General features: G+C 43.3%; 1 protein-coding gene across 2 annotated transcripts; it reads left to right on the top strand.

The window, feature by feature from the left end:
- The first annotated feature begins 7,357 nt into the window (after nt 1–7,357).
- On the top strand, nt 7,358–14,764 carry LOC124011290 (gap junction alpha-5 protein-like). 2 transcript variants are annotated; one of them, XM_046324515.1, is made up of 4 exons: nt 7,358–7,681; nt 8,076–8,112; nt 10,476–10,617; nt 13,279–14,764. In XM_046324515.1, the coding sequence occupies exon 4, from the start codon at nt 13,310–13,312 to the stop codon at nt 14,519–14,521; it is 1,212 nt and encodes a 403-aa protein (XP_046180471.1). In that variant the 5' UTR covers nt 7,358–7,681; nt 8,076–8,112; nt 10,476–10,617; nt 13,279–13,309; the 3' UTR covers nt 14,522–14,764. The 2 variants fall into 2 exon arrangements, with proteins under 2 accessions (XP_046180471.1, XP_046180470.1); XM_046324514.1 differs by lacking the exon at nt 10,476–10,617.
- The last annotated feature ends 3,617 nt before the right edge of the window (nt 14,765–18,381 follow it).

Below are 18,381 nucleotides of genomic sequence, written 5' to 3'. Positions count from 1 at the left end.
CTCCAGGTCATCTATAAGTCTATGTTAGGTAAAGCTCCGCCTTATCTCAGCTCACTGGTCACGATAACAACACCCACCCGTAGCATGCGCTGCAGCAGGTATATCTCACTGGTCATCCCCAAAGCCAACACCTCTTTGGCCGCCTTTCCTTCCAGTTCTCTGCTGCCAGTGACTGGAATGAATTGCAAAAATCGCTGAAGCTGGAGACTTACATTCCCCTCATTAACTTTAAACATCAGCTATCTAAGCAGCTAACCGATCGCTGCAACTGTACATAGTCCATCTTTAAATAGCCCACCCAATCTACCTACCTCATCCCCATATTGTTTTTATTTACTTTGATGCTCTTTTTCACACTAGTATCACTAATTACACACCATCATCTGCTCATCTATCACTCCAGTGTTAATCTGCTAAATTTAATCACTTTGCTACTATGGCCTATTTATTGCCTTACCTCCTCATGCCATTTGCACACACTGTATATAGACTTTTTTCTATTGTGTTATTGACTGTATGCTTGTTTATTCCATGTGTAACTCTGTGTTGTTTCAGTCGCACTGCTTTGCTTTATCTTGGCCAGGACGCAATTGTAAAGGAGAACTTGTTCTCAACTAGCCTACCTGGTTAAATAAAGGTGAAAATAAATAAATAATAATAATATTTTGGCTTCATCTATTGTGTATACCTGCATATTAACTCATTTTCATCATATAAATAATCCCATCCAGATCTGTCCCATTTCAGGTACTTTGATTGTTTGATTGAGCTTGGAGGTGCCAGGTGTGTGGGGTTTGCACTTTTGGCACACTTTATTGGTTCCATTGCACTAGGCAAGCTCAGTCTAGTGCAGCTAATGTACTGGGGTGGAAACAAATACTATTTGAACCCAGGTCTGGACCCACCCCCAGATGAAATATGCACTTGAGTATTACATTAGGTTGCTGAATCTAGTCAGTGTACCCATCCTCACCATATTAGGGTGTCCTCTCTCTCCCCTTTCCCCTTTTATCAAGACATAAGCAAGGCTCACCCTGACAGGCTCATTTAAGGCAGGCGGTTGCCCTGGCATTGCTCTCACCTATGCTGGGTGGAGTGAGAGAGGGCTAAATAAAGGGAAGGCATTTTATCTGTGTTCTCATGACCAGCAATATAGAGAGGCAATATGAGAGGTGTCAGGAGTCAGAGAGGTGCTGATGACAAGCGCTAGAGGCCTGGTCACACTTTCCACTTAAAGTTACAAACCCCATCACCCTAGAGGGCGGGAGGGAGGGAGGGTAACAGTGGAAGAGAGAGAGAGAGAGAGAGAGAGAGAGAGAGAGAGAGAGAGAGAGAGAGAGAGAGAGAGAGAGAGAGAGAGAGAGAGAGAGAGAGAGAGAGAGAGAGAGAGAGAGAGAGAGAGAAGGAGAGAGAGAGAGAGAGAGAGAGAGAGAGAGAGAGAGAGAGAGAGAGAGAGAGAGAGAGAGAGAGAGAAACAGTGGAAGAGAGAGAGAAACAGTGGATGAGAGAGAAACAGTGGAAGAGAGAGAAACAGTAGAAGAGAGAGAGACAGTGGAAGAGGGAGAGACAGTGGAAGAGGGAGAGACAGTGGAAGAGGGAGAGACAGTGGAAGAGGGAGAGACAGTGGAAGAGGGAGAAACAGTGGAAGAGAGAGAAACAGTGGAAGAGAGAGAAACAATGGAAGAGAGAAACAATGGAAGAGAGAGAAACAATGGAAGAGAGAGAGACAGTGGAAGAGGAAGAAACAATAGAAGAGAGAGAGACAGTGGAAGAGGGAGAAACAGTGGAAGAGGGAGAAACAGTGGAAGAGGGAGAGAAAGAGAGAGAGTGGAAGAGGGAGAAACAGTGGAAGAGGGAGAAACAGTGGAAGAGAGAGAAACAGTGGAAGAGAGAGAAACAGTGGAAGAGAGAGTGGAAGAGAGAGAAACAATAGAAGAGAGAGACAGTGGAAGAGGGAGAAACAATAGAAGAGAGAGAGAGACAGTGGAAGAGGGAGAAACAATAGAAGAGAGAGAGAGACAGTGGAAGAGAGAGAAACAGTGGAAGAGGGAGAAACAATAGAAGAGAGAGAAACAGTGGAAGAGAGAGAAACAGTGAAAGAGGGAGAAACAATAGAAGAGAGAGAGACAGTGGAAGAGGGAGAAACAGTGGAAGAGAGAGAAACAGTGGAAGAGGGAGAAACAATAGAAGAGAGAGAGACAGTGGAAGAGGGAGAAACAGTGGAAGAGAGAGTGGAAGAGAGAGAAACAATAGAAGAGAGAGAGACAGTGGAAGAGGGAGAAACAGTGGAAGAGAGAGAGACAGTGGAAGAGAGAGAAACAGTGGAAGAGAGAGAAACAGTGGAAGAGAGAGTGGAAGAGGGAGAAACAGTAGAAGAGAGAGAGACAGTGGAAGAGGGAGAAACAGTGGAAGAGAGAGTGGAAGAGAGAGAAACAATAGAAGAGAGAGAGACAGTGGAAGAGGGAGAAACAGTGGAAGAGAGAGAAACAGTGGAAGAGGGAGAAACAGTGGAAGAGAGAGTGGAAGAGAGAGAAACAATAGAAGAGAGAGAGACAGTGGAAGAGGGAGAAACAGTGGAAGAGAGAGAAACAGTGGAAGAGAGAGAAACAGTGGAAGAGAGAGTGGAAGAGAGAGAAACAATAGAAGAGAGAGAGACAGTGGAAGAGGGAGAAACAGTGGAAGAGGGAGAAACAGTGGAAGAGAGAAACAGTGGAAGAGAGAGTGGAAGAGGGAGAAACAGTGGAAGAAAGCGAGACAGTGGAAGAGGGAGAAACTGTGAACAGCTTCCTGATACAGGCCTATTCATTCAGATTAAAGGGGCAGTTCCCTCCAAAAATCTAACTTAGATGTTTTCAGACTTTAAATGTGTTCTAATATAGAGATGAATCCATGTCCTATGCCATCGAATGTGTAGATACAGGTACATGTATATGCCTCAAATTCCAAATAAATGGAAAATGATAATCACATACTAAAATCTGGAAATTATATGGCGCTTACCTTTTCCATTCCACAGATGGCCTGGGACGTCTGCTTCCAACTCACACTCTCAAACACACAGATCTCCTGAACGCAGCTCACTCTCCAGATCCCAATCACCTGAATCCTGACCACCTGTTCACACACCTGTATGTCATTTACACACACTATTTAGTTCATTTCTTTGCAGCCCATTATTGTGAGGTATTGTTTGTTTTGTTATACGGTCTAGTCGGAGCTCTGTTTAGTTCTGTATTAGTCCTCCTATGTATCACAGTTTTTGGCCATCCTCACTAACGATGCCTTTCTGCCTTGTACCTGCCTGTTCTTTTGCCTAACAGATTTCCTGTCGTCAACCTCTTGCCTGATCTCCTGGATTACGTTGTTAGCCTTTTCCCAGCCTGCACAGTTACCTTTTTTGGAGTCCCTGTGTATGATTGTATGATCTTCTGCCTGTCCCTGGACCCAGCTACCTGCCTCCTCCTGTGGTCCTTTTCGAATAAATACAAGCTGCACCCTGCGCTTGAAACCGGCACTCTGTCTCCCATCGTATTCATTACAGACAGATACTTGTCTCAACATAAGACCACTTTTGAAATGTCTGAAAACATGACACAACTTTGATTTTGGAACTTCCCCTTTAACATAATTGTCAACATTTAAGCACGAAAACAACAATTTTGTTATTGGAAGTCTAAATTAACGTAACTTCCCCCAGATTTGTGTAGACACTGGTGCCAGGACCTAGCTCCTGTTGTGTCTTTGGCATCATTAAAACTGAAGATTTATCAAATAACTCTTGTAGTGGAAATTTCCTGTATTTACCAAATCATGAGAGCAAACCACACACAAGTCAGAGTTATCATAATGTCCATCTTTAATTATATGAGCTCCATCACAACCCTGTGACTCTCAGACCAATTCAGTGTCTATAAATGAATTCTCTGAGAGTCCTTACAAAACAGTTCTTAGTATCATTTATAGCCAAGACACACCCATCTCAACTCACATGACGACTAACAGATCTTAGGAACATTACAAAGGAAGACTTTACTTGAGAGAGGAGTATTCCATAGCCAGACAGCATTGCTCTCCTAAAACGAGGTTCGGTGTCACGCCCTGGTCGAAGTATTTTGTGTTTTTCTTCATGTATTTGGTCAGGCCAGGGTGTGACATGGGTTTTTGTATGTGGTGTGTAGATAGTGGGATTGTAGCTTAGTGGGGTGTTATAGGAAAGTCTATGGCTGTCTGAAGTGGTTCTCAATCAGAGGCAGGTGTTTATCGTTGTCTCTGATTGGGAACCATATTTAGGCAGCCATATTCTTTGGTTGTATTGTGGGTGATTGTCCTGAGTGTCTTGATGTTCTTGTTCGAAGTTAGTTGACACATGTATAGGCTGTTTTCGGTTTTCGTTTCGTTTATTGTTTTGTAGTGTTTGTGTTTAGTCGTGTTTACGTTTGTTTAAATAAACATGGATCGCAAATCGACACGCTGCAGTTTGGTCCGACTCTCCTTCACCATATGAAAACCGTGACATTCTACTTCTCGTTCTTGGTACAACATAGTACCAAGACATTAGGATATATATCAATTGTCATTTTAGACACTCCCATTCTGGACAAGCTCACTGAGACACAGTGACTGGCACACAGACATTGTGGGACCAAGAGATAATTGGTTCCCCCTCCATCATCCTTTAACATGGTTTAAAAGATATGTTTACTACCGGGCAACAGTGTTATCCAAAAATAGACATTCTAATGACATATCTCACATAAGCATGAAATAAAATAAAACATTTTAATAAATGTTACCTAAATAATTCTGATTCTGCCACGACATTCTCTGTAATTATTATTGTGTGATTAAAACTGCCTTAATCATGTAAATGTAATTAACCAGGAAGTCGGGGCACCAAGGAAAATATTCAGATTACAATGTTATAATTTTCCTAATATACCTTCAGATATTTTAATATCTGATCACTTAGTCTTCTGATTAATGAATTATACTTTACTTTATACTTTAAAATATTCATGGTTAATGGATGGTTAAAAGATTCAACAATCTACTCAAGCCTTATTTCCCTCTGTGATAGAGGTACTGGTCTCGTCTCAACCCGTAGCCCCCCTCGTAATTGAGGTAAGCTCGGTCTGGTGATAGAAAACCCAGGTGTGGGTTTTATTCGGAACATAGAAAAGAGCTGTCTCGTGACGCCGGGTCCTGTCTGTGCCCCTGGGGCACATGCCAATGAATAAGTGAAACTTTAAAGAGAAATACAATTCTCTCACATTAACATCATTACATAGCATCACATCATTTCACAAATAGTTTCATCTTTACTCATTCATTTTGTACAACAATTAGATGTAAGCCTCATAACTGAGACTGTTGTATAAACAGGATTATGTTAATGTGGCGGTATTGTCTCTCATGAGTTTCACAAAATTGTACCAAACGGACCAGTTCGTAGCTCGTTACTTCACCAATCTTTTACACATTCTTCAGAACATGAATATTGTTCGGACCTCAAGTTCTGTGAGGTGGGAGACATTCCTTTGTTCTCTCTATGAAAAATCACTCTCTCTATACTGTCTGGCTATGAGGCAGGATTCTCCTCCAGGAATTTACGACCTGAGGTCGCACCAACCTGGGTGTAGGAGAGACAGAGAGAGGGGGATGGTGCAGAGGGAGAGGGAATAGTGTAGGGCAACGTCATGACACTCCAGACTAGACAATCACCGAACAGGAATACTAATGATACCAAGAAAACTGGCTAAATGTGTGCCCTCTCGGACAGATGTTCTGTCACAAGTCTGAACATTACAAAGCTGTTCTTTCTGATTTGTGGTTGGAGAAGAAGGGGTAAATAAAAGACCTAGCAACAACAGGAGACAAACACTCTCTGTGTCGGTTACGATTGAGCTCCTCTGGCCATGCTGTTTGGTCTACAATGACTGACATGACAATTTTGAGTCCAACCATGTGCTTGCCTGAAAATTCTCTGTGGTCCTTAGTGAAAGGCACATTTGTTTTTGTAGAAGGAATAATTGTTGTCGAATCATACCAGAGCTGTAGGCGATCAGTTGAATTTGAACCGTTGGAATACTGCAGCTGTCCATGTCAACGCCCGAATGCAGCCTACAGTCTGATTATTTAAAAATGTGTTCCAAAAGGGTTCTTCAGCTGTCCCTATAGGAGAACCCTTTTTGGTTCCAGGTAGAACCCTTTCGGGTTCCAGGTAAAACCCTCTGTGAACAGGGTTCACCCTGGAACCCAAAAGGGTTCTTCCTGTAACCAAAAAGGGATCTCCAAAGGATTCTCCTGTGGGACAGGCAATTATCCCTTTTAATGGAGGGGAGACCACGGGCGTCAATGGTTTAACTGGTGTAAGTACAGTATTACAAGGGGGGGGGAGATAAGATAAGATCCCTATAAGATAAGCCTTTTTGGTTCCATGTAGAACCCTCTGTGGAAAGGGTTTTTACATGGAACCCAAAAGGGTTGTACCTGGAACCAAAAAGGGTTATCTTATGGGGACCACCGAATAAGCCTTTGGAAACCTTTTTTCTAATAGTGTACTTCCTTAAAGCCATAAGGCTGTAATGGTTTTGCAAACATGCCTTTAAAAGCAATCTGTAAAATCAGGAAGTCATGGAAAATCAAGTTGTAATTTGGTTACTTGAAAATAGATTGCATGTGCCCCTCTCTTTCTCCCAGTCTATGCGTTTGCGTGTGTGTGTGTGTGTGTGTGTAATATATGCCATTTAGCAGACGCTTTTTATCCAAAGCGACTTACAGTCATGTGTGCATACATTCTACGTATGGGTGGTCCCGGGGATCGAACCCACTACCCTGGCGTTACAAGCGCCATGCTCTACCAACTGAGCTACAGAAGTGTGTGTGTGTGTGTGTGTGTGTGTGTGTGTGTGTGTGTGTGTGTGTGTGTGTGTGTGTGTGTGTGTGTGTGTGTGTGTGTGTGTGTGTGTGTGTGTGTGTGTGTGTGTGTGTGTGTGTGTGTGTGTGTGTGTGTGTGTGTGTGTGTGTGTGTTCTTGAGTGCGTGCGTGTGTGTGAGTCGTGCACTCCTGTATGCGTGTGTGTGGGTCTACATGTATGGTTTAGAGGGAGCATAGACAAAATGGGAGTTAGTGGCCAATGTAGAATTGCCATTGTGTTCTAATACAATCTGACTTCCCCTCCTGACCTGAGATATTCCTCTCTCTAGAAATGAGAACCAGGCAGGCAAAACGAGGGCATTGTGGGCTGAGAGAGAGAGGAAGGCAGAGGAGGAGGAGGAGGAGGAGGAGGAGGAGGAAGGGAGGAGGCTGTGGGAGGGCTGCAGGGTACTGGGTAGGGTAGGAGGACAGGCCACAAGTGATGCCTGGTATTTCTTCCACTGCCCCCATGCTTAAGGCTTCATTTCTGTCCGTGGTCCATCTGGTAGTCTCCTACATTACAAACAGCTGCTCCTGCTCATCAGCCTTAGGTCTGTGCCCTCATCTACTCCGTCCGTCCTCAAAGTCTGCATCACCAGTCCCTCTACCCTGATCTCTGCCAAGGAATGAAAAAAGGGGAAAGATAGGGAAATAGTCATTATAGTTGACAAAAACGTTTATGTTTTCTTTCAAGTTGAAAGAGTTCGTTTTATTCGGATCAATTGACAGATAGTGGATTTGATCCCTCAACACATCAAGCCAACTGGTGAGAGACTCAATTTTCTGCCCCAGTGGAGAGAGAGAAACAGCTTTCTGTCTGGACTCTAGACGAGAGACTCAACATTGGGGGACAAACCCAGTCATCTTTAGCCAGGACACTGAAAGAGACTAATGTTGATGCTTTACCTTGAGAGACACAACCTTCTGTGTCAAGACAAGACGAGCAGTTTTCTGTCTAAACAGAGACAGAAAAGCCTAGAAAGAGAGACTAAGACCTCTGGATTTCACCCTCTCAGGGACAGTTTTTTGCCTTAATACAGAAACGGAGATTACGACTGTTCTACTACAATATTCCTTACCCCTAATATTGAGAGTCCTTCACTTTTCTTGCCTGTCACCTGAACACTGAGAAAACCTTTCTGCATTCTCATTTTTAACAGAAAAGGCACCAGCCGGGTCTAAGCAGCTGCATCTCAGGTAGAGTAACTCTGTCTGTCTGTCTGTCTGTCTGTCTGTCTGTCTGTCTGTCTGTCTGTCTGTCTGTCTGTCTGTCTGTCTGTCTGTCTGTCTGTCTGTCTGTCTGTCTGTCTGTCTGTCTGTCTGTCTGTCTGTCTGTCTGTCTGTCTGTCTGTCTGTCTGTCTGTCTGTCTGTCTGTCTGTCTGTCTGTCTGTCTGTCTGTCTGTCTGTCTGTCTGTCTGTCTGTCTGTCTGTCTGTCTGTCTGTCTGTGTGTGTGTGTGTGTGTCCCAGTGGTGGAAAAAGTATCCAATTTTCATTCTTGAGTAAAAGTAAAGATACCTTTTAATAGAAAATTACTCAAGTAAAAAAGTCACCCAGTAAAATACTACTTGAGTAAAAGTATTCAGGTTTTAAATATACTTAAGTATCAAAAGTAAATGTACTTGCTAAAATATACTTAAGTATCAAAAGTAAAAGTACAAAAGATTTGTTATTCCTTATATTAAGCAAACCAGACACATTTACAATTGAGGCATTTGTGTTTAGTGAGTTCACTAGATCAGAGGAAGAAGGGATGACCAGGGATGTTAAGCATTCAAAATAATGAGTGCTTTTGAGTGTCACAGAAAATAATACATATTTTCTTTTAGGAATGTAGTGAAGTAAAAGTTGTCCATAATATAAGTAGTAAAGTACAGATACAAAAAAATGACTTAAGTAGTACTTTCAAGTATTTTTACTTAAGTAATTTACACCACTGGTCGTGCATGCATGGATGTAGATCTGTAGCATCTGCTGTGATGTTGAAGCAGTAAGCATTGTTATGTTAGTACTGAAATATTGTCCGACCTGTCAGATGAATTTGAGATCTAAAGTTGACTCTTTTAGACCAAGGGATTGCAGCCAACACATATAAAAGCAGTTTTTCGTCAACTACTCTGGCATTGTCCCCAAAGACAAAACCCTCCTTGTCTTTCAGACTTTTTTGTTTGTGCTGCTGGTGATCATGCCGAAAATAAAACAAACATGACATAGGAAGGAAAAGAGCAGCAAGCCAAACAATATAGAGAGCAGGAGAAAGTCAAAATAGGGAAGTCATACTTTCTCAGAGCTTGGACTATTGCTATTAGTAATGGGTGGACCCTTATCCTGATGTAATCTCTTAATATTACATTGTCCTGTGACCTTGGGGCAAAATGTGGCCAAAAGTATTCAATGGGCTTTGAGTGACATGAAAGAATGGTGTTGGAGCTTAAAGGATAGGACATGATGTCAGACAAACTCTGAGACATCCACAGTTAGATGGTGCTGACACCTTTACACACAACTATATATACCTTTCTCGTTAACCTTTTGTAGAAGCAGTTGACCTTAGACACTTAAACAAGTCGCTTGCTAATAACGAAGCTTTGAATGATGAATGGCAGTTATTCAGTCAAAGCTAATTCTACAAATTGTTTAAAGATATAGGACTATGCTCTTTGAAATCGGAAAGGAAATGGTCTTAAGTAGTCTCTTAAAAGTAAGTAAGTAAAAGGGACTGAACGATTCGGGAGGAGTCCAATACCCTCATTGGTCAGACTTCTAAAAGTGAAGTGTGGAATTGCTGATAGACTATAAGGATAGGCTAAAGATGATCCAAATGTCCAAATGTCCAAACCCTTTAGTCTGTAGCTCCCAGGTCTCAATAACTGGGAGTAAATGGTGTGTGTGTGTGTCTACCAAGGCATAACATAATGAAGTCATGGCTGGTTTACTCTACCCCTACAGTGCCTCTACAGAAAACTATCGTTCAGGTACCAGACTTGAGTAAACCCTGCTGGAGAGGTGGTTCACCTTTTTGAAGTTTTATCTTATTTTCTACTTTCAAATGTGAACTATCCCTGATGGGAAAATTGTTCATTTGTGTTCTGTATGAGGATTGATTATGTTAATAATCACTTATTTATGAGCAGGGTGGAAAGGCAAAGGCCCCAGTGGACTGTCTCCCCTATTTCAAATTAGTCAAGGGGCTAAGAGTCAAGTCTGCTAGGAAAGCGTGAGTCAAAATCATCATGTTGCTGTGACTGACCTAGAGGGACCATACTGTATGTATGCCATGACACCATTATTTGGTTAACACAGACATATGACAAAAAGCAGAATAAAGGATTGTGTGCTGTGCTTTCCTTATATCACAGAACAGAAAGAACCACCCTGTCCTCTCCTATCAGGTGTCCCAGGGTATTTTCAGGGTATTTCCCCCTTCCCTCTCCATTCAACAGCTGCCCTCAGTGTCACCAGCACAGAAATACAATTACCATAAGGGACATTCCCAGCCATGAGCGTGACATTGCCGTGGTCTGAGGGGCTTTGTCCATTCCAGTTTTCCTATTTCTATAGACTCCAGACAAGCACCAAGCACCGTAAAGTGAGCATCATTGTTCTCCTTTCCGAGGTAAACAACAGAAGGAGGAGGGCGGAAGGGCAGAGGGAGCACCTTCTTCCTCCCTAAAGTACCCCCAGCTGCCAAGACCCCAGTCAGGTACATTGTCCTGGTGCTGATCTAAGTAAGACGGAGCCTGCAAAGTGCCAACAAGCACGAAAACCATAATAATCTGGTCTGGGATAATTGTTTTTTTGTTTAAATGTAAACACACAGCAGGACTGCTTGGTGTGAGAAAAAACGATTGAAGAGTTGGTGTTTTTTCTCATAGCTCAGAGATGAGCTTTTTTGAAACTTGTTTTCTTGAGTATGGGCGATTTCCTTTTAAGTGCCTTGGCAGTAGGAAATCATATTGTTTGACATTGCTTCCTCAACTGCCTACGGGGAGACAGGATGGCGACCAAGACCCCTCAGACAGAAATGTAAAGGGAGGTGAGTTTCTATGGGAAGTGAGTCAGTCTCAATGACTGTTCTCAAACTGATTTACTGCATCAGCAGTAAAAACCTATTCTTCCCCCTAGAAATAAATTCCAGGTTATTTTGCCATGTTTGAATAACTGTTTCTATACACCAATATGGGCCAGTATTATTTATATTATGTCTTAAATAAACTACTTTCCACTCCATAGTCCATAGTTCCCATAATTTGCCTGAGGTCACTGTCATGTGGCCACTAGAACTTAAAACATCCTGCCACACAAACTACTGGTCTGCTGTAGATAAAGAAGGGAACCCCTATTGGTCCACTCTCCCTCAGGCACACACACACTTAATTTTTTTTAACCTTTATTTAAGTCATTTAACAACAAATTCATACTTTCAATGACAGCCTAGTGGCGTAACTGCCTTGTTCAGAGGCAGAAACGACAGATTTGAACCTGTATCAGCTCGGGGATTCGATCTAGCAACCTTTCGGTTACTGGCCCAACGCTTAAACCACGAGGCTACCTGCCCCCATACACACACATGCGAACACGCACAAAGTCTAAACAACACCCTCACTTGAGTTTAAAGAGCACAGATCCTGCAGCTCCATACTTTCCATTGGTCATGCCCTTCAATAAATGCTAGAAAGTTACAGTAATACACCGTCTCGTCTAGATAGAAAGACTGATAGTCTGAAAAATAATACAACCTTCAGTGCCAGATGGATTTTAGTCCAAGGAGGGTTTATTGTCTCTGCTGGTAAGACTGAACACGGCCTCTTAGCAGTGAACGCCACCTTAACTTGAACCACTTAGCCTGTACAACGGTAATTATCGTACTGGATAGTTTGTCAAACATCAAGTTTGTATAGCTGTCTTTTTACATATGCTATTTAGTTTAATAAAGGTTTTCACTGTGTGCCTACTGTATGAAATGAACTATTATGAAACGTTGTTCAATAGACACTAGTTAGTTTATCCTTTGTTTGCGTGTGAGTGGGGGGAGTCTGGAGTACACACTACAGTACAGCACTGTCTGTGCTCATGGAACTGATGTGGAATCGCCAGCTAGTGAGCTGTGTGTGCTAGTAGTGTTCAACATAGAAGTAGCTGTTTCCTTTGCTCTGCAAGGGCCAAGGCTTGTGTATCGTGACAGGTAACGCTGCTAGTTCGAGTGCAGATATACAGTATATGCGCAGAGAGAAGAGCTGACAGTAGAGTTCATGGGGGTGATGAAATGGTATAGCTCAGGTGTTCATAAATGATCTACCAATATATCTATCAAGAAGAAGAAGAAGACTTTCCTATACTAGAAATAATATCGTCTGTTCCTGGAAAATGCTTTAGAGGGATTGGGTCCTTTGGAAATTTCTTGACTCAGTTCTGAATCGGATGAATTTCCATCAACAGAAACAAAGTGCATTAATTTATTAATACTCAGCTCTTTAATTAATTTTAAAAAATTAAAAAATGACATCTTACCAGTCACCACTTCCCTTATTGATTTTGTTTGTTATCAATGTGTCAAGAAATATGCACCACCTATCTCTGACCAAAGGAAATGTAAATCGGTATGTCTCACTTTCCCAGGCTAAGTAATGCAAAGAGAAGCCCTGTGACATGTTTATTTCTGTGTTTTTGTTGACTTTAGACTTCCTTAAAACTGACATCCGATTTCCCAGATTGCTGGGCCAGGCAGGCAGGGCTGTGGGAACATACTTGGCCCAAATCAGGCCAGTCTACTGAGCCCACTGTGGTCACACAGGGAGAAAAGTCTAATAATATACCCACTCCACAGCCCCAAACACATCGCCTGGTACAAAACAGGATAGAATTGTAAAGCACAGCATCACTCAATACTATACAGCACAACATTGCTCAGTATAGTATAGCACAGCATTGCTCAGTACAGTACAGTAAGGTACTGAGCGGCACAGAGCAGCTCAGGATAGCACATAATACTTTGGTGTAATGAAGAGATACTTGAAAACCAGTCAAATAAAAACACAAGTCAACATTGCGTAGCACAAGTGAATTAAGTCACAAAGTGTGACAAGCCATGAAACAGAATAATAGAAAGTCCTAAAAAAAGAAACACAAATAAAATATCCCACAGAACAACAACAGCAGAAATGTAATTCACTGATCTATAAGTGCAGTAGATCATAGTTAGCATGGTCCTAGATTTGTTTGTAATGTCTTTCCAACTCCTATCGTCAATGGCATACCAGTGACCATCGGAGTTGGAAAGACAACGCAAACAGATCTGGGACCAGGCTAGATGGTAGTTATAGATGATGACTGTCTGTTCCCTGACTGCTCTACTCTCTCCCAGGCCGTTCCAGAGGTGTGGTGTGTGACGGGTGATGGCCGACTGGAGTCTACTGGGAAACTTCTTGGAAGAGGTGCAGGAACACTCGACGTCTGTGGGCAAGGTGTGGCTCACCATCCTCTTCATCTTCCGTATTCTCGTCTTGGGCACGGCCGCTGAGTCGTCGTGGGGCGACGAGCAGGAGGACTTCACCTGCGACACGGAGCAGCCTGGTTGCGAGAACGTTTGTTACGACACGGCCTTCCCCATCGCCCACATTCGCTACTGGGTGCTGCAGATTGTCTTCGTGTCCACACCGTCGCTCATCTACATGGGCCACGCCATGCACACGGTGCGCATGGAGGAGAAACGCCGGCGCAAGGAGCAGGAGGACCAGGGGGGAGGTGACGGGGAAGAAGGAGGGGAAGGAGGAGAGGAGAAGCATTATCTGGAGCACGGGGAAGACAAGGGGGGAGAGTGCGGGAAGGAGGGCAGCGGCATAGGGAGGGTGCGTCTGCGCGGGGCGCTGCTGCAGACTTACGTGTTGAGCATCCTGATCCGGACGCTAATGGAGGTGGTCTTCATCGTGGTGCAGTACATCCTCTACGGGGTCTTCCTCAACGCCCTGTACGTGTGCCACAGTCGGCCCTGTCCCCACCCGGTTAACTGTTACGTCTCGCGGCCCACGGAGAAGAATGTGTTCATCGTGTTCATGCTGGCCGTGTCGGGCGTGTCGCTGTTTCTCAGCGCCGTGGAGCTCTACCACCTGGCCTTTAAGCAATGTCAGAGGTTTCTGAGGAGTAAACGACAACAGCAACAACAACAGCAACATCAACTGCTACAAGGACGCACGCCCTCAAGTGCTACGGTCATAGCCGCTGAACCAGACAGCCCACCCCGTCCGTCCATGCCATGCACCCCGCCCCCAGACTTCAGCCAGTGTGTGAGCTCTTCCCCTCACACACACCCCATGCACACCCAATCCCACTCCCATCCTAGCTGCCCTCCCTTCAACAACCGGCTGGCCCACCAGCAGAACTCAGTCAACATGGCCACTGAGCGCCACCGCGTTGTCCACGATGACCTGGGGAAGGAAGACTTCCTGCACATGACCTATGAGGGGCACGCCGACACGCCCAACGCCTGCATCCCGCCCCCTTCGCTGCTCCAAAACGGCTACCAAAATGGCTACCTGAAAGACAAGAGGCGTCTGAGCAAGACCAGCGGCTCCAGTAGCCGCGTGCGACCCGATGACTTGGCTGTGTAGCCCCAATTCCCAACACACACACAGTGTTCCTGGATCGTTTCAAACACACACACACACACACACACACACACACACACACACACACACACACACACACACACACACACACACACACACACACACACACACACACACACACACACACACACACACACACACACACACACACACACACACACAGAAGAATGGGATGACTATGGCTCGTCTGTTGTGGTGGACTAATTTGAGCACTGCATGGCACAAGTCAACAAAGTTACAAAGTATCACAAGTCATGAAACAGAATACTCGAGCTAATCAGAAGTCCTGAAATATGGATGCTTGAGGAACAATTGACATGCACATTGGCACTTAGATATCATTAGTATGGGTCTCAGTCATGGTTTTGAGACATGGATCCACGGGCACAACACAGCTGTAGAGGGGTTAGTGCCTTCATATTTAGCCCTCAGGGCTAATCCCCTAATGTGACTGTCTGAGACATCTGTCTGGATGTGTCCTAAATGGCACCCTATTGCCTATATAGCGGCAGGTAGCCTAGTGGTTAGAGTGTTGGGCCAGTAACCGAAATATGGTATCCCCGACTTGACAAGGTAAAAATCTGTCATTCTGCCCCTGAGCAAGGTACTGTTCCCTAAAGACATGGATGTTGATTATGGCAGCCCCTCGCACCTCTCTGATTCAGAGGGGTTGGGTTAAAGGTGGAAGACACATTTCAGTTGAATGCATTCAGCTGACTAGGTATCCCCCTTTACTTTTAACCAGGGCACATATAGCTTTGGTCAAAAGTAGTGCACTATATAGGAGAATAAGGTGACATTTGTGACAGAGACATTGACTGCTGTCTCTGAGTCTCTCCCTGAGAGACAGGGGGGCCTTGTGCCAAACCTGAGAATGAGTGGGTCACTGCCACACTATCAGCTCTGTGACACTGACTGGCTGCTGGGGACAGCTAAGTGGGACAGATGACAGCCAGTCTGTCGCTCAGAGAGAGAGAGATATGTGAAGGACGGCTGCCTGTCAGTGACCCACAAAAGCACGCTTAGACAAATGCTCTACACGTGTAGGCTTGCTCTCTCTCACGCACGCACACATACACATACAATACATTTACAGAGGCACGCAGACACTTTCATTGGCATACAATACAAACATGCAGACACACCATGGGAATCCTGATGTTGTAATCACCTCCCAAAACCACTTCCCAAAACCATTGTTACTAACTTCGCAATTGAAAATGCTCGTAATCGAACAACTTCTAGAACAGCTAAGTGTGTCAGATGCTTTTTCGCCCTTTATACACAGAGATATCTGCTAAACTTTGAATCACAGTGTGATAGTGTCTCTGTGACATCGATAACTTCAGAACAAAGTTGACTACAAATACAAAGATGCCAATGTGTTTGCAATTGATACAAACAAGCGACGTAGAGACGTAGAAAAACATGCCTCAAATGAAAAATGCAGTCAAGATGACTGCATTAAAATATAAAGAGTAGGCTGTAGGCCTATATCAATAATATGTTATAAAATGTTCAAATAATTTAGTTAAATTTTGCTCCTGGGCGCAACTTTGGTTTTAGAAACGGGGGGGGGGGGGGGGCATAATAAATATATATATACTCTTAATCCTATCGGATAAACACCCACAGCCTACCCAACCGCTTGGAGGTGTACGCATGGTCCTAAAGCACACCCTTGCATAATTTTGTATCATATTCCATTGACATGGGGGGGACGACGGGACGACGAAAAAATGCAATTCCAGAATGTAGGGGGTGGGATATGTCCCCCCCCATCGCCAGTGAAAGTTGCACCCCTGATTTTGCTACTTGTAGGCTACTGTCAGTATTTGTCTCAACATATTCACACATACGCAATGATGTGTCAAATCGGTGATTTAGTGCATTTTCATTGGGTAAGCATTATTCATAATAAACTGCCTCAATATTTGCAGCAGTAGGTGGGAATATCTCTCCAGGAGCTGATCCGTTTTCAGTATTGTGAAATAATTATAACGTTAAGGAAATATTTGAACGGAGAAAGCTGATCCGAGAGCAGCGCTCCCTTTCTTTCGAGCGTATCATGATCTACACAATGCTCCAACGATGTACTTTGCGTCCGTTCTCTCTGCGTGGTGTTTTGACAGACGTATGATACATCGTTATCGGAAAACCGGGCGGAGACCTTGAACGTGATCTTGCCAAACAAGTGTATGTCTATTGTCAAGGAAAGACCGCTTTAATTTTAATTTATCACTGTCAGCTCGTGAGTTAGGAGACTGTGAAAAGTAAGCCGGAGAGGAATTCTCTTAATTTTTGGAAAGTGATTCCCTTTCAGAATTATCAAACAGAAGGGATGATAAATATAAAAAATAGGACCTATCTTTTTTACCTGGCAAAGTATGTGGTCGAAAACTGAAAACGTTTTGCACTGGTTTACCGAATCTGTGTGTGTAGTGTTTTACAACATCTCCGATTTATGTTTTGAAATGTTTAACTAAATCTAACTGCTAATTCACAAAAAAAACGTTGTCTAGCTCATTTTCAATGCATCTTTGTTTAACGTGAATGATTGTATTGGGGTGGTGTCATTGCAATCACATTTTTGTAAACTTCGCACTTTAGCAAAAAAGCAATGAAAATATGTATCTTTAGTGTTCCAAATGTTTTCATGTTTATTTTATATGTAAAACTAGATATTGTCTGCCATTAAAAACACATTTACCCGTGACACATGATAGGAATTTGCAAGCTATGTCTTATCTACTAATATTTTAATAAGTAGAGCGATTCTATTTTACACACTGATGACAACGTTCACTGTTCTACCTGCACTATATTGTATGTTGACTGTGTACGGTAAAGACCACTGATCCTCTTCGTACTAATTGTGACAAAATGTAAAACAAGCACAAACTCACTATATACACCCCATATGTATCATGCACTGTATTTGACTGATATCTTCTAACCTATGATCACACTTCAGAGGTATTTGTGCTTATTATTATATTATTGGCATATATTATTTTATTTTACTGGCTTCTTATCGAGCAACAGGGTCAATCATTTGTTGATTTTCAGTATCAGTTTCCATTTGTCCTGATCTTCTATAACCCCTCTTTATAGCCATATTTAATCTGTGTGTATAAAACAAGAGGCATGAACGCCAGACTTTCACAGCTGCAGGACAAATTTACCATCGCTAATATTAGCCGAGGACAAAGTCCTCTTGACCAGGCTGCTCTCTGGAATGCTGGGTAATTATAGTGTCTTGGTGGACATTCGGAGCCAGAGAACCTTGAGAAATTATTCCCAGCGTTAAAGTTTTGATAATAGGCTAGGGAATTATTCCCAACGTTACCCAGGGCACGGCCTGGACGGGAGCCAAAGAAAATTCCCTGGGGGAAGGGGGGGGGGGTTGGTTAGTAGTGTTGGACAGTCTGGTTAGAGTGTTGGACGAGCAACCGAAAGGTTGCAAGTTCAAATTCCCGAGCTGACAAGGTACAAATCTGTCGTTCTGCCCCTGAACAAGCAGTTAACCAACTGTTCATAGGCCGTAATTGAAAATAAGAATTTGTTCTTAACTGACTTGCCTGGTTAAATAAGGATAATAAAACACACAATGAGTATGTATGGGCATTCATCGGAAATAGTCACTACCTGTGCTTGAATTCACATAGCATTTGAGTAGCCGTGCCGATCTAGGATCAATTCAGCCTTTTATGTTATAATGAATAAGAGGGAGGGGACCTGATCCTAGCTTAGTACTCTTACTTTGAGATGCTAATACGGGCCCCAATTGTATAGTTATCATTTTGACCTGATACACTTCAAGAATTATTTCAACATTACAC

This window comes from Oncorhynchus gorbuscha, linkage group LG23 (genome assembly GCF_021184085.1).
Source record: "Oncorhynchus gorbuscha isolate QuinsamMale2020 ecotype Even-year linkage group LG23, OgorEven_v1.0, whole genome shotgun sequence".
Classification (NCBI taxonomy): domain Eukaryota; kingdom Metazoa; phylum Chordata; class Actinopteri; order Salmoniformes; family Salmonidae; genus Oncorhynchus; species Oncorhynchus gorbuscha.
The sequence above is the reverse complement of the archived record's forward strand: the minus strand, read 5'-3'. Positions and strand labels throughout refer to the sequence as shown.

Bases quoted from the DNA above. Each gene is read 5' to 3' on its own strand.
- LOC124011290 (XM_046324514.1), top strand. From the start codon at position 13,310: ATGGCCGACTGGAGTCTACTGGGAAACTTCTTGGAAGAGGTGCAGGAA.